This window comes from Saimiri boliviensis, chromosome 2 (assembly GCF_048565385.1).
Source record: "Saimiri boliviensis isolate mSaiBol1 chromosome 2, mSaiBol1.pri, whole genome shotgun sequence".
NCBI lineage: Eukaryota > Metazoa > Chordata > Mammalia > Primates > Cebidae > Saimiri > Saimiri boliviensis.
Window position 1 is genome coordinate 92,659,501 of NC_133450.1, and position 17,441 is coordinate 92,676,941.

Below are 17,441 nucleotides of genomic sequence, written 5' to 3' on the forward strand. Positions count from 1 at the left end.
ATGAGAACTTGCTAATATACAGTTAATAGCTTAAACTATTTTCTAGTTTAAGAATAATGATGAATTAGATATGAGAAAAGATGTTTTCCATTTTCAGTTTAATTCTCACAGAGCCCCAACAGAGCAAGGTCAAATAAGGTGTTCCTTCAAATGAAACACACAGTTTTATCATCTAACCTGAGTTACAGAAAAATAAAAATCATAATAGATCATATGAAAAAAATATCACAATCTTCAAACTCCACCACTATGATCATTTTAATAACACAACCCTTGTATTATAAAAGAGAGGATAGTCAACTGTCAATATCAACAATCGACATCAAGTTCTTACACTGTTAAAGAGGTAAACCTAATTCTACGGTTTCACAATAATGGAGGAAAGCACTGATACGGATTATTCAAAATATCAAATCCAAAAGTCACTGAAGTGCATTTTGTTTTATATAAATAACTTTATACTCTCTATATAAAGTATACTTTACAGTATATTTGCAGGAGATAAATCTTCCTGATTGCTTTTTACTTAGGTTAACACGAAAACCATGTGGTTCACATTCCAGGAGAGCACAGTGTTTAGTCAATAAAAAAGACATACCAAGAGTATGATAGATAGGGTAGTCAAGTGTTTAAAATCTCACCCAGATCATGCAAATGACAGAAATCCTCCACTGGAGTAGGGATGATGTGATGCTATTAAGCATCAGATGTGAGCATCGGAATTCTGCTTAAAACCTGTCTTTTTTTTTTTTGGTCCACAAAATTCATGACACTAAGATAAGATTCCTAAGAAAGGTACTGATTGTGTAGTAGTTTTCTCACTGATGGAATACTATTCATCTGTTGACACAATGGATAAATCACGAGGTTACAATTTACACCATTGACACAGGTTTGCTATTGATAAGGTATATTTTTCTTTCCACTACACAGTATTTGATTTTCATGTGTAGTCCCATGTTTGTCTAACCCTTAATCAAAAGGCAAATAAGAGAAACCTGAAATTCTTTCCGAACACACATTTGACATGCCTCATAAAATTCATGAATGTATTTGTCCTCAGTGTTACTTGCATGCAAAGAACCCAACATGGAGGGTACACTGCCCTACGTCTATTCTGAGTGTACTGAGAAGTCCTACTTGAAGTAAGCAGAATCTGACTGGGCAGGCCACAGCGCAGCATCTGAGCATTATTGTTTAATAAATTACAATTAGTGTCAATTCATAGTGACAACTAAAATCGTGCAGTTGACTACAGGGAAGAAGCATGGCAAAGGAGGATAAAACAAACAGCACATCGACGACTCTCATCCTTTCACATTCTTATCTTTCTGGGTCCTGTTCATGAAAATGATATAAAAGTTCCCTTCAGGCTCATTCACATAATCAACACCATGTATTTCTCTCTCCAGTCTACCTGGAGAACGGTCGAACTAGGGAGCTAAGTTACCGAAAACCGGAGTCCTGCTAAGCCTCCTCCTTTTGGTGGCAGCTCACTCAACATTCTTTCGACAAATATGTTCTGGGTATCAGTATGTGCCAGGTGCTTGTGGGAAAATTACAATGAGGCCACTGAGAGTGCAGTAGAATATAAATCTTTTCACTGTCAAGTTTAGACCTAAGAACATCAATCAATAATTTAGGACATGGTATAAAAAATACATCTCTGAAACCATCACCACTGAACCTAAAACAATTTAAAACATTTCCATCTTTAATAAATTTGCAAATGAGTCCTTTCTTCCACATTTTACAAAAACGTACTGTGATTCCAGATAAAATCCTACTAAGGTCAGTTCTACTTCATGAGGTTTAACCAAAAGGAGAAATGTTTTGCTCAGAATTTTCAGCTATATAAATATTAACTACCAGTATTCTAAAAGGAAAAGTATAAAGTATTATTTCTGATTCAAAACCACTAAATAAAATTAGGATAAAAAAACTTAAAGCCTTCAAAAAGGAAAAATGCAAACTAAAATGCAAGAGAGGTTAGGAATAGCTTCCATTAAAAAAATGTAATCACACAATTTCCATTAGAATTAAGATTTGTGCATTAGCTACTAAATGATAAAGCTATCAAAGTTTAAAACAGTTCATTTTATTGTACTCCATCAACTTATTCCTGAATACACAGAAGAAAATATTGAGCTAGGATTTATAGGAACAACCACAATCTACCTCACGTTTTAACTAAGTTTTTACAGTATGCCGGATAACCTGCACAATGGTCCAGCCTGGTTTAAAATAACTCTCCAATTACAGATTTTAGTCAATTTTGTTTAAAATGTGTAAAAGCATAAAAAACCTCAAGATTAGCTTGTTACTCAATCTTTATAATGTATTTGGCATTCAGTAGCAAGACTGAAATTGGTTAAAAGTATATTCCATCGGAGTATCCTCAAAGACACTGGCCAAAGTGTATCATCACACTATATCCTTTTTAATTGAAAACTTAGAAGACGCTGTATAATTCTTACAATGTTAAGATATTAAAAGTATAGGAAATAAATGTAAAGCATCCAGATAACTAAAGTCAACAGAATGGGGGTATTAAACTACTTTCATCAGCAGTACTAATCAACTTAATAAACAATAGAGATTTAACATTAGTCTTATGTAAAGTCATGAAGTATATCTTAATATCTCAATTTATTAAGACTACTGTCTATTTGTATGGCTTTGAAAAGTACCAAATCTATATGAATTATGACCTATAATTTTATTTGTAATTTATAGAAATATGTGCGTTTATTATTACAACCATAATAACTGATGACTAGTTCCAGTGGCAAAATCTCGGCAGGAAACAGATTTAGCAATTTAAATGTTTTATAAGTTTTTGTAATTGAGGAAACTTTTCATAATCTGACATTTGTTAAAACCACTTATTAGAAATTATGCGGCACAGTAGCTGTGGAAATATGAGCTGGCTTCACAATTATGAAGTCAGCCTATGTAGCCCTTTCCTATTGTATACAGTGGCATAAACCCCATGGCGGCCTATCAGCTAACTGGCAGGCAGGGGGCTGCTCTATTCAAAGTGAGAGATACAAGCTGCAGGGCAAAAACCTGGCAGCTCCCATCTGACCCCACAATCCCCTACTGGTGACAGCTCCAAGCTCCATGGCAAATTAGGCCTTCTCATATTACAATTGGAGAAGACAGATTCCATTAGCAGTATCTGAAATTGAGTGGAGAGCTGCACTGTTATCAGACTTGACTCATAAGCACTGCTATTAATCAGAGCTATGATAGCATTTATATATTTCAAGCTATCTGCTGCCGCTGTGATATTCTGCTACAAAGGGTTGATGGGACTTAGGAAAGTGAACAATAGAGCTTTCTGGGAAAAGCAGAGTAAATCAAGAAAGTCTATGACTTCCGCACATTCTGAAGGGATTGTGGTTTACATAAATTTTCTCCCAATTGGAGATTGAGCTCTTCCTCATCTTACACATGGGATTTAGTTGTCACTCAATGGTAACAGCTGTGAAAAGGTGAAGCGGCCCACCGCTCAGAATATTGCTTTCGCTTTTAAAGCAATTAACCCATGAACAGGAGGATACCTGGTGATATCAAAGGGATTAGGCCAGGCAGTGCATTATTAACATTTCCTTGAACTAATTCTAACTCTGACTAGCTGTCAGAAAAGACTCTACAGTCTTAAAAAAGAGTTTTTGCCCTGCTTTTTTCCCTTTAAAATTGAAGGCTACTATTTGAGCCTAATATGTCCCTCTACTTATAAGAAAATGCAAATGAACCAAGCTCTTAATATGCTTAAGCAGTCTAAGTCAATGCAATTTTAATACAAGTACGAGAGAAATATATGATCAATTAACCAGGGATCAAGACAGATATTCTCCTGAATGGAAATTAATGCTCCAGTACTTTCCATTCTTCTTCCACTACAAAAACTTGGTGACTATTTGTTACTTACGCATAGTTACTTCTGAAATTAGGAAGAGCTTCACATTATTCTCTATGGCAATAATCTAAAATACTCTCTGAGCTGGAAAATCCAAATGTCCCTTAAGCAGGAGATTCTGCATTCTCTAAGGTATGGCATTTTAATTTTCTATTCTTTATTGAATGGAATCTTAGCTGAAGCTATAAGAATAGCAGACACAGTGCTCGGAATCAAGTCTTTGCCTTTCAAAAGTTTAATCAAATTAATTTTTAGCAGCAACATAATGTTTAAAAATATATAAATTATAAAATTACAAAGTCCATGAATTAAATGCTGGCACAAAGCAATCTGCCAGAAGATATTAAAGGATTACTGAAATTGATCACACGTTCTCTGTGGTAACCATAGTTTCAATACACCTTCACTATTATTAATAGTCCAATATTTTAGGTAATCCACTTGACATTAAGAGATGTGACGTCTTACTGTACAATATTAATTACATTAGAAAGTAATTTTATGAGTTTCCTGAAACTGTATCTTTAAAAAAAAAAAATTGAAAAACTGCCTATTTAATGGTTAGTGACTTTGTATTACTTTCTTTAAAATAAGCACTGAATTTTGATTACAAAAACGAAAAGCTTTACTTTCAATTCACATGAGTGTTCAACAAATACTGTGCAATGAATTCTTCTATAGTTCCATTTGGCCCGTAATGGTTTGAAAAGGCTAGGTTGACTGTCAGGTCTGTCGAGAATACATCCCCTGCACTGTAACTATCAAAATAAATGACACAACATATACCCTCCTCTGATATCATAAGCAATTTAAATCTTCCCTGAGGGAAAGAATTTGTATACAATGCTATCAACATGCTTTCTTCTCTTTTAGTGACACCAGAACGTATGAAGAGTGAGAATACAGATGTTTAATGACAGTGAATTCAGTACTCCTTCTTTATTCAGTAATTAAGATTTAGTTTATTTCCTAGAACCATTTTGAAATTCAAGCATTAAACAATGTTAAATGGTGTTCATGTTAATGGTTTATACTATTTATAATTTTAAAATTTTATATTAACAGGATTTGTGAATTTCAAATAGAACAGGACATTTTAATTATACTATCAAATCTAAAAATCATTTAATAGCCTTAAAAAAGAAAACCCCAGTTTCCAGAAATCACTAACTATATTACATAGTCTTAGAAACACAGATGTACACATTAATAAAATGAATACTATTTCATATAAATGAAATGTACTAAACTCCCCTAACATAATGTATGCTTAAAAATACTCCTGAAGGGGATAATACATAAATAAATACATACAGAAACAGCTGCCACAATCTTACTATTTTTAATTCAATAAACTATAGTGACACATACGGCTTTCAATGTGCTGTTTTACTCATATGCTTTCTACGTTAGAGAAAAGCAAATATAAATGAGTTCTTAGCAACCATTAGGAAAGATTGACAAAAAATGCAGTGTTAATGACATCTTTCAGCTTTTAAAAGCAAGAGAAAGATGCAAGAAAAGCAAAAATTACATAGTAATTGGAAACAACGCATAAATTGGTCTTTCAATCTAAGTCATGTTTACTGAAAAAATGGAGCTTTTTACATCAACACATTTAAACAGAAATTTGCTTTTGAAATAAAATCTTTGTTTAAAAGGTACAGAAGGTCTTTATGTCCACCCCAAGAGCTAAATATAGTGAATGCTATGTGAACAATTACCTGAAAAAAACCTAAACCTGTTAAAAGAATTAATTTACTGCACACCAGTCAGCACTAATCCTACATGTACAGTAATGGTCTCTTAAGTGATGGGGGAAAGAAAGAATAAAACTGTTTCCTGGTCCAAAACCCTTCAATATTCAACAACAAAATGGAATGATGATTTGGTTTGTAAATGAATAAAGTAGTGAAATGTCCCCTAAACAAATTCTGATAAGGGAGTCAACCTGCAAAGAAACGCATTTACTGTATGCTAGGACAGGAAAAAAGCCATCACTGTAATGGTTGTACAGAAACTGTGTCCTGCTGTTGGGTTTATATTCACAGAAGAAAGGTTTTAAAGGTTAAGTTCGGGTCATACAACAAATGAAATTGTAACAAGCCAGCTGACATTGTATAATGTCTTCTTCCACTCAATCAATAGGCTACTGTTAGTCCTATTACCATAGAGATGGCTTCTCCTTTTTGAAGGGTGTCTATTGTTTGACAAAACAGATTTGCCACTTGAACTAGGTTATTCCCAAAAGACGTGTGTGTACCTTGTCAATTATTTGTATTCAAAATAATGAAGTATTTTCATATTAAAATTATGTTAAGAGATAATATTGTTAGATCCCTTTTCTGAAAGAAAGCAACTTTTCCAAAGCACATACTATATTATTAAAACCACTCAAACACCTAATTTACTCATATTAAGAGTTTGGATTTAAAGCACATGTCAGCAAGTATAAAATATTATCATTAGCCACGTATATTAAACGAAAAGTGTTACAGGCTAGTGTGCTAATCTAAACCCATTATAATCAAGCATAATAATAAAAGCTATTTTTAAATAGGTAAATACTGTCCAGAGCTATCTGGATTCTGTAAATTTTTTTTAAAGATTTTTATGTATGATTTTTACAGTGGTTCTCATGTGGAATGGCATCAACAATTAATATGTTGAAAAACAGAAAAAAGTTTTAGAAAATGAATCCCTTACTTGCACGAAGGACTATTTAGAGCTACGTAATATTTAAATATATGCATATGTTACATAAATGATCTAAAATACAGACTATCAAAATAAATAGTTTTCTTTAAATGTTTTTGTTCTAAAGTATCTTGTGAAAATTAATAATGACTAATTCAATACAGAACAAGGAAGTTCCTGTCCAATCCAGATATTTAAAAACAAAAAACATTTTCTCAGTGGAAATACTGACAGATTCTTAATTACAAAAGACTCAAAAAAACCCACAAGTCTAATAAAAATTATTCGAACCATTGAGAAACAGAAAAATATTCATGGTGTTAATGAATCTAAGCAAAGACATTATTTTAATTACTTCATACTTAAAGATTTGGCTATTACTGTAAACCTGTAAGACTATAATAACAACAAATTTAATAATATAAAAATTCTAGAAAAGAGCAACAGTTATAATACCTGAATCTGAAAGTTTTTTCACAGATTAAAAGTAAACTTCAGAGTTATAGTAATACTGTTATCTTTCTATAAATAATTAAAAGAGAATTTAGAATTTAGCTAAAGGGCAGTATTATGACTAACACAAATAAAAATATTAGTCTTCAAAAATAACATCTGAAATTGTGCCTATTCAAGTTATATTTACATATAGAAACCATTTGTTTTGTAAGACGTGCAAAAGCTTTTATAAGTGTTTTAATTTGGTTTTTCCTTTTGCAGAAAGCATAATTTGTATTTTTCACTCTAATCCTCTTAAGTATAGGATACACTGAGTTAAGAATGAAGGTGACAGAGACAGAAACATCAAAGACAAATGAGTTACCAACATTCTAAACTAATGAGCAGTGTTTTAAAAGCAGGGTAGCCTTCCAAACTAAGAAAGCTTTCTATCAGTGAAATATTTGAGATCTAATTTGCCTGCCTTCCCTACAGCAATAATGGAGTTGAGTGAAACCTTACTAAAAACCACATCCCAAATTGATTTCCTTAGTTAATAGCCTTATTTCAAAAAGTATACAACATGTTCATATTTAGAATACAACATAATTAGATATTAGCCCTGAACCTGACAGGCAGCTGCCCATCAGCAATACTGTGAGTAATTAAATGATATTTACCATTTACCAAAAGATGAACCTCACATTGTTGAGGTAAACTGGCCCATCTGCATCTTGGTAAAATGACAAACCTTATTAGTTCTGCCTAACCAGAGAACTGTATTAATGAACTGGTGATACCTTCGCTCCATTGTACAAAACAGAACCAAGTGTGTAATCATATGAGGGGTCAAAGGCATATAAAATTATTATAAATTAAGAAAGTGAAATCACGTGTTAGGGAAACCAAGCAAAAGACTTTTTTTTTTTAATGTATGTACTTGAGCCATAAGAAAGCTACCATCTCCAGCTGCTCAAAATTAATTTTAACTAATCAACTACTTTACCTGAAAACGGTGAAAAAAAGTAACGATGCAGCTACTGCTCCAAATAAGCCACAGAGAAGATTGACGCGGTAGGCAATTGAACCAAAAGGAAACAGTGTAATTGCCAGTTTAGCCACCAGCGTGAACAAAGGATAGCCAGGAGGATGGGCAACCTATGGAAAAATTAGCAACAGTTAGAAGGTTTTCATCCAGGAAAGGAAGAGTCACACAGACTTTAAGTGAAAAGTAGCCCTTTTCTCAGGCAACTCTGAAGATCATGCACCAATGACTAAACGTATGAATAGTGGTTTTCTATTGTAATCCTCTTGTGGCAATACAAATAAATATTTTCTTTAGTGGATTTGGCAGTGTGTATCACATGGTGTGCCACCCTGAGAAAGGGTGACATATTTCATTGTTAGTTCTTAAGCAGTTTGTTCTCTGGGTTCACAGTACATTAGGGTCATTTAAAAGGCTATTGAAAAAAAAGCAGGTTCTGAAATACCATATTGGTTAGAAAGTTGAAAGACCACACTGCTATCGGATTACCACCACGCTGACAGTCCTAAGGTCTTGCCTAAAGGGATCATGCACCATAATAAAGTTTATTAAATAATAAACTTATTAAAACTGTTAACCCGATTTATTTTATTCTCCACAGCTTATACAAAATTTGGGGTGATAATAAGGCAGCTACTGTATATACAGTAAAGGCTTTGCTTTATAATTTAGTTTAATTGGATTTAAAACTTCAAGTAAATTGTCACGTACTGTACTTATAAGTTACTAAAAACCAGGGTTTGAAAATAAATTAATCTACTTTACTCCATGCTTAATTAAACTTTCTTAATTCCTAAAACTGTTAATGAGAGCATTGATTAAACAATAAAACTAATACTTACTCCAAGCTCATATGCAGCTGTGATCAGTTCCCCTGTGAAAAAATAATGTAAAACCAATAATTACTATTAGAGAATGACACTCCTCCAAAGTTTCCAAAATCCAAATGCTTGCATTGGGGTTTTGCATTAATTTGACTGGATAAAACTGTAAATCTGTAGAGATTTAGCAGCATGAAATAGTCTAAGAATATTTTCTCCCTTAGGTCTTACTGAACAAACTATCTTTGATAGTCTTTACCAACTGGTCACTGGAAATACAGGTAAATTCTGGTTTTTAAAAATGCTCATTTTTCCCTCTCGAATGTTGTATCCACATGCAAATATACAACTACTGTTGGGGCATTAGAGTGTAATATGCTTTATTATCCCTGAAGAAATTAGCATGAAAGTTTATAAAGATGCAACCTTACGATAACATAAAATGTGCAGACATCTGAGGTTTGGACGCTCCATAAAATATGCCATACTACCCTAAAACTGGCATTTGGATATCTTCTCTGCATTAATTGCATTGGATATCTTTCGTCGATTTCCGACTGTTTATTAACTCCAGGTTATTTTGGTAAGGTCTACTATAAGACATATTTTTCAAATAATATTCTTTTTACATAGTCCTTTATAGTAAAGTGACTATATCTAAAATTATGATGCAGTAATTTAATGCCTATTTGTTAATATTTTAAGCATTCAGAGCTCAGGGACATTTTCTGATTCATCCCTATACACTGTAACACAGTACAATGTAAGGAATCAATATCGATGAATGACTCATGAAAAGTTACTAGTACCTATTAGGAAATGTACTACTGTCTGTTCCCTATCCTTTCATAGATGCCAATACTCTACTTTTAATTTCTGTCCCAGCTACAATTTAGACCTTTCTTCTCTGGCCTGGACTATGGCAACAGACTTGACTAATCTTCTATTTCATCTTCATACTGAAATCGCTTATAATTAACACCTGCCGTCCCCCTCCCCAAACACATACACACACACACACACACACACACACACACAAATAAAAAGCTGGATTGCATCCCTAGTCTACAATTTCTCAACGGTTGCTCTCTGCTTTCTGAATGAAGTTCAGATTCCTCAGCATGACACTCAAGCCTTCTACGCTTTCAAGGTCCTTTTTCTAGGCTTATACCCGTGAAACATACGTTCCCTCCCGTCAAATCTGATTATCCACTGTTTCTCTGGAGCGGCCCTTTTTCGCACTTCTTCTCACTCATTTTCTCACCCTGGAGTATTTTCCCTAGCATTTTCTCCCTAAATCCTTCAAAGCCTAGTTCAATCGCCACCTTCTTGGTAACACCTTTCCTTAGACACCTGCTTCCCCAGCCTCTCCATCAGATTTAATCACTTCTTCCTCCTCCATAGAACCTGCTTGAGTCTATTTAGCACTTTAGATTGCCTTATATTCTGGTTAGTTGTTTTCGTTTCTCTCCCATTAAGTTTGAAAACATTATCCTATCCATTTCAGGATCCTGCCAAGGTATCATCCCCTCTCCCCTCTGGCCACACACCAAGAATCAATTCAAGCCATGCACACAGAGGTTAACAAAAAGACACATCACATTGTGATCCTTGCTACTAAGACATCCCTGTCTTACATCAATGACTGCATCATGGAAGTCCTATAAGGGCACCTGAAGACAGATTAAGTCAATTACTTAAGGACATTTGTTAGAGATATCCAAGAGCACCTTAGAAACCAGTAGTGCTTTTTATAACCTAAATGTTTCTTTTTAAATAGTTTATGGCCTCACAGTGTATGAAAGAGCTGTTCCCTTTGTTAAGTACTGTAAAGGATATGATTTTATAGTTTACTCCACAACGGATTCACTCTTATGTCTTTAGCTCCAAACTATTTTCATCAATTTTTTTGTTCTTGTATCTTTTTGTGACAAAGCCACCAAAAGTTCAGAATTTCAAGGTCACTATTCATTCTCCTTCATTTTAAATTCATTCAGAATTATATTTAATGTTAAGAAAAATAGCCTATTTTTCTCTAAGTTCTCCTTACCAGGGAAAGGCAGTATGTGGTTATTTGCTGGAGTTCTGCTGCCATAAAGAAAAATCTGGAATGTGACAAACTTCCATCAATTCCCATCAAATATTAAACTAAAATCGAAATAGAAAAGATACCCCCATTCGAAGCTTTTAAATTTATCTTTGATAAAGATTGAAAGGGAAATACTACTCTTACATTGATTGTGATAAAGAGGAAGTGAATAAAAAAAAAAAAAACCCTCAAAACTTCCTGAGTCCTGGCTTTCTCCCAACCCTTTACATGAAGGGTTCCTCAGAGTTGTGTCTGCCTGCATCAGAATTAATCTGCTTTTTAAAAGTGAAGATTCCTTGCCCATACTTCCAAACTCCTTAATCTAGTAAGACCCACTGACACTATGGCTCAAGTTTCCCAAGTAATTCTGAAGTACTTCCCATTTGAGAACCACAGCTCTGTTGTCTGCAAGGCAAGACCAGAGTTGTCAGCAGGTGCTTAACCTTTAGAAAAACCAGCTCCCGGGCCGGGCGCGGTGGCTCAAGCCTGTAATCCCAGCACTTTGGGAGGCCGAGGCGGGTGGATCATGAGGTCGAGAGATCGAGACCATCCTGGTCAACACGGTGAAACCCCGTCTCTACTAAAAACACAAAAAATTAGCTGGGCATGGTGGCACATGCCTGTAATCCCAGCTACTCAGGAGGCTGAGGCAGGAGAATTGCCTGAACCCAGGAGGTGGAGGTTGCAGTGAGCCGAGACCGCGCCATTGCACTCCAGCCTGGGTCACAAGAGGGAAACTCCGTCTCAAAAAAAAAAAAAAAGAAAAAGAAAAACCAGCTCCTTTTTCATCATACTTCTCAATATTAACTAGGCTAGACTGTCACACGTCACTTCTGTTAAAGACAGTATCTTTGAAATAAACTCATGTATAAAACTAATGGTGCCCGTAAAAGCACCATGAGCACCCCGCCCATAAATGAACTATGTGTCTAGTGGTACAAAGAATAATTTTGGCAAAACCACACAATGTGAGAAATTTATGGAGTAAAATGTAAGACTTATCAGGAAGAATACATGCTTTACATTGGTTTTGAGATGTGTTCTGTTTACTGATGAAAATGTAATTCATAAACATTCAAGAATAATACACTCAACATTTTTCAAATATATGATTAAGCAAATTTTCCATATTGGCATATACTTGGAAAACAGTTAATCATTCCCAAAAACGAACATAAAAGTATTAGAAGCAACCACTATTTAACATCAAACCAAATTAAAGCACCTAAAGTTTAGTAACTCAAGGTAAATATACAACTTTATTCTTTTGGGGAAAAACACAGTATTAATAAGGGGAAGGCAATCATAATTTTAAACAGATTTTCAGTATCACTACATATGTGATGGTGGATTTAGAAAAGAATTTCAGAAAATGTTCTGGCAAAGAGTAAAGGTCAAGAGGGCACATTCTAAAGTCAATGTACTTGGGTTCTTTTCCTGACTTTGGGCATAGCTTAGCCTTCGTTTTCTCACTTATAAAAGGAAAATAATAATTGCACCTCCTTTTAAGGGTAGCTGGGAGGGTTAAAACAACCTATATAAAGCACTTGGAACAATGCCTGGCACACAGTAAGTGCCCAATAAATGTAGTGATTATTACTCTCCCTCCCATCCTTGACACTCAACCAACCGTAAGTAGCTGTCACTCTTCATTTTTTAATTTTTTTATCGGTAACGGAACTATCTAACCTCTGAATAATGTTCTCCAGCATCAAAACTCTCACAATTATAAAGTTACTTCCATCATGAAATACAAATCTTGGAAACATGGTACAAAAACTCCCTACTAGACGAATGAAACACTATCCCTATTTGTGCAACAGGACCGGAAAGAAGAAAGGTAACAATTTGAAAACGGAACATCAACGATCTTCAATGTGGTAGGCAGCCCTAGAGATGATCTCCACTATCCCGAACTTCTGGTATTCTCACTTGTGTAATCCTCTCCCCATTGAATATGGGTTGGGTTTACTGACAAACATCCAGGAATAAACTAGGGAAGAGGTACATTACTTACAATATTAGGTTACAAAGTGACAGAGGTGTCCTCCATCTTTTTCTTGACAGAAGTCAGTTAAATTATGGAGACCCACAAAGCAAAGAACTGGATTGCGTTTCTCCCCAAATTTTGCCTTGAGAAGACCGCAGCCCCAGCCCACACCATGACAGCAACCCTGTTCTGAGTACCACCATCTAGCTTAAGCAGCACCCAGATTCCTGATTTACAGAACCGGGAGATGATAAATGTTTGCTGTTTAAGCTGCTCCACTTGGAGATAACTGGTCAAGCACCCAAACCTGCTTTTTCAGTCCAGAGGTTCGCCACCGGAAATTACAGCACCAGTCCGACAAAATTACTGGCCATGATATGGCATCGTTGAATCCAAATCCCAAATCGGGATCTTGTTTCTTGCTTCAAATACACAACAATTAATGTGATTTAATGGCCAATGAGTCATGCTTTTCTTTTTCATAGAAACAGCCGCACCTGGCTTCCACCTTGCTAAGAGTTCTGCAAATATCCTGCATTGCTGGCTCCTTCTCAATACTCAGGCTTCAACTAAAACATCACCTCTTCAGAGGCCTTTCCTGAACAGCCCTTCGGAAGGACCCACTCCTTACCCCACTCTCAATCACATGTCCCGCCTACTGTCTCCGTAACTTATCACCAGTTAATACGCTGTTGATTCATTGACTTGTGTACCGTCTAACCGCACTGGTAGGCTCGCAGTATCTGTTCACCACTACTGCTCCTTCGTCTGAAACATCATCAGGACTCTGTGAGTAGTATTTGTGGACTCAAAAACAATGCAAAGGAAATACTCAGGACCAGGAAAAAAAGACAGGGGATAGTGGAGAGGTCGTTAAACCCCACCTCGAAAGCCTGAGAACTAAAGAAACGAGAACGACAAGGATGGAAACAGAAGCGGGCTCGGGAACACACAACAACACTGGGCTGTGCACAGGCGGGCGGACGGAGGCCCAGAGCTGACCAGAGCAACGCTAAGAGCGGAGGCCAGACGCGGCCCCTGCCCGTTCCGGGACCAGAGCAGAGGGGCAGGAGGGGTCACCCTGCTAGTACTTTACCCGAGTCTCCCCCCGGCACCGAGCGGGGCAGCGTGAGCGTGAACACGGCGGCCACGGCGGCGAACACGGCCAAGCCGCCGCAGAGGCCCCCGGAGCGCCGCGGCCCCACTCGGACTGCCCGCTCCTGGACCTGACCCCTGCCGTCGCCATGGGGACTCATGGGCCAGTGGCGACCGAGGGAGGAGAACGCCGCCGACCCAAGGACTCGGTGCCACACGAAGCTCAGCAGCCGAGAGGCAACTTCAGCCTGTCCGGTGGCCACGGCGGCTTCCGGGTCGAGCCTCCGCGGGTCGGACCGCACCTTTCTCCGCCTGAGCGCGGGGAGGAGAAAATGCCAGGTCGCGCTTGAGCGAGGTCCTGGGAGCTTTCTCGCAGTGCACCACGCATTGGCGTTCAACTACTTAGAATGCGCTTTAAGGTCCCTAATTACCAGGGTGAGCGCTCCGTTTAAAAAGCAAGCCTGGCCACAGGCCTACCGTCTCCATGGCTGTTCCCCCCTTTCATACTGACTTGGTTGGGTCTGACAGAGACCAAAGCAGCTTGGAAAATCCGAGCGAGGAAGGGCTGCTCCTGCCCCCTACGGTGCGGGGTGGAACTGCACAAAAGGGATCAGTCAGGAGCCCCTACCTGTGCTTAACCCAAAGGATGGTATATTTACTGTATGTGCAAAGTAAGCCAATAAATACATGAACCGCAATTATGTATTTATTACGATTTACTACGTTACTATGATTAATTACAATAAGTCTGTGTGCTACTTATTACTGAGTAATTTTTAGAGATTAGAATATGCTAGTGTGTCAATTTTGTTTTTCTTCCATAGCATGATGAAAACTCTGTAGATGAGTTGGGAAATTTGAGTTCCTGTATTCATGCAAATAACTCATACTTTGATAAGGGTGTCTCCTAGTTTAATGAGCAGGGGTGTTTTCCTGGAGCTTTCAACACAACAAAGTGGAAACGAAATGGAATCACCATACTCTACAATGAGCTGTAATGCAAAAAAGAATCAGATCCTATGAACACAGAACAATCACATAACGGCACAGCTAATACGTTTTTAAAGCTTATATTTTACGTTATTAAAGCAGTTACTCTGGAGTGGGATGGGAGGAGGGCAGCCCCCATAGAATGTATCTCAAAAACACACACTGAAAACCAGTGACAATCTCAAAAGTTACATGCAATTTGATAAGGACACAGTGACGAAATCATAGAGTAACAAATACCTACCATGACAGTCATGGGGCCAGCACACCTTAGTCTTTTCCAGGTACTTAGATAATTTCCAGTCTTTTCCCGGCACTTTGTCAGCTATACTGTGAGTTCCCGGAGGACAGGGGCTGAGCAGTAGAGTGCTTCTAAAACGGCTTCCCAGGTATCCCTGCCTCCTCACTCACTTCCTGTACAATCTGCACCCCTTACGTGAGGAGCTTAACTTAAAGATTCGCTTCTATCGACAGAATAAGGCAAAAGTGATGGATGTTGGAGACAGATCCAAGATGGCTGATCACTGGCAGCTCGGGATTGTAGGTCCAGGTGAAAGCGCCGAGAACGAGAGGACGCCACACTTTCCGACGAATTTTTGTTACTGACGGACCAGGAGATTCCCAGCGGAGGAGCCCCACGGGTTTTGCGGCGCCTCGGAGTGGCAGTTCTTGGTGCAGAGTAAACGGGACTAGGTCCCCTTTCGGTCGTTTGGAGCTCCGGGCAGGCAGAGTCGGCGTATTCAGCTGATTGAAGGACGGACTCAAGATGGAAGCGAGATCGGAGATTCCCAGGCAGAAAAGCACCAGGAATCTTAATGCTGCTGTTTTGGCTGGTGCAGTGGGTTGTTCAGATTCCAGTGCTGGGAATCAACAAGTTGGACATCCACTCAGAAACCTAATTAGAAAGTTGGCAATTATAAAGACCACAGATGGATAAATTTATAATGAAGGGAAGAAACCAGACTAAAAAGGCTGAGAATACCCAAGATCAGAACGCCTCTCCCTCTACAGGGCACACAGTTCCTCATCAGCAACAGAATAAGACCTGATGGAGAACGAGTGTGTTCCATTAACAGAAGTAGGCTTCAAAAGGTGGATGATAAGAAACTTCTGTGAGTTAAAAGAACTTGTTCTAACCCAATGCAAAGAAACTAAGAACTTTGAAAAAAGATTTGACGAAATGCTAATGAGAATAGACAACTTAGAGAGGAATATAAATGAATTAATGGAGCTGAAAAACACAACACGAGAACTTTGTGAACTATGCACAAGCTTTAACAGCAGAATTGACCAAGCAGAAGAAAGGATATCAGAGGTCGAAGACCAACTCAATGAAATTAAACAAGGAGACAAGATTAGAGAAAAAAGAATAAAAAGGAATGAGCAAAGTCTCCAAGAAATATGGGACTATGTGAAAAGACCTAATCTACGTTTGATAGGTGTACCTGAATGTGACGAAGAGAATGAATCCAAGCTGGAAAATACTCTTCAGGATATTATTCAGGAAAACTTTCCCAACCTAGTAAGGCAGGATAATATTCAACTCCAGGTAATACAGAGAACACCACAAAGATATTCCTCAAGAAGACCAACCTCAAGGCACATAATCGCCAGATTCACCAGGGTTGAAATGAAGGAGAAAATACTAAGGGCAGCTAGAGAGAAAGGTCAGGTTACCCACAAAGGGAAGCCTATCAGACTCATAGCAGATCTCTCAGCAGAAACCCTACAAGCCAGAAGAGAGTGGGGGCTAATATTCAACATCCTTAAAGAAAAGAACTTTCAACCCAGAATTTCACATCCAGCCAAACTAAGCTTCATAAGTGAAGGAAAAAGAAAGTTTTTTGTGAACAAGCAAGCACTCAGAGATTTCATCACCACCAGGCCTGCTTTACAAGAGTTTCTGAAAGAACCACTACACATAGAGAGGAACAACCAGTATCGGCCTTTCCAAAAATATACCAAAAAGTAAAGAGCATCAACATAATGAAGAATTTACATCAACTAATGGACAAAACAGCCAGCTAACAACAAATGGCCTAAATTTAAATCGACGAAATCCCCCAATCAAAAGACACACCCAAAACCCATCGGTATGCTGCATCCAGACCCATCTCACACGCAAGGAAATATAAAGACTCAAAACAAAGGGATAGAGAAAGATTTACCAAACAAATGGAGAGCAAAAATAAATAAATAAGTAAAAAATAGGAGTTGCAATTCTCGCCTCTGATAAAATAGACTTTAAAGCAACAAAGATCAAAAGAGGCAAAGAAGGACATTACATAATGGTAAAAGGATCAATGCAACAAGAAGAGCTAACGATCCTAAATATATACACACCCAAGTCAGGA

General features: G+C 37.4%; 1 protein-coding gene across 3 annotated transcripts in view; it reads right to left on the reverse strand.

The window, feature by feature from the left end:
* Nucleotides 1–14,385, reverse strand: part of TMEM260 (transmembrane protein 260) — a 74,469-nt gene extending 60,084 nt beyond the window's left edge. For all 3 annotated transcript variants that reach the window (XR_005579357.2, XR_012516306.1, XM_003930497.4), the window contains exons 1-3: nt 14,099–14,385; nt 8,945–8,976; nt 8,064–8,215 (exon numbers count right to left, since the gene is read on the reverse strand). Coding sequence is in view for 1 of the 3 variants with exons in the window: in XM_003930497.4 (XP_003930546.1) it covers nt 8,064–8,215; nt 8,945–8,976; nt 14,099–14,258 (344 nt within the window). In the remaining 2 variants the exon portion in view is untranslated. The remainder of the gene's footprint in view (nt 1–8,063; nt 8,216–8,944; nt 8,977–14,098) is intronic.
* Between the last annotated feature and the right edge of the window lie 3,056 nt (nt 14,386–17,441).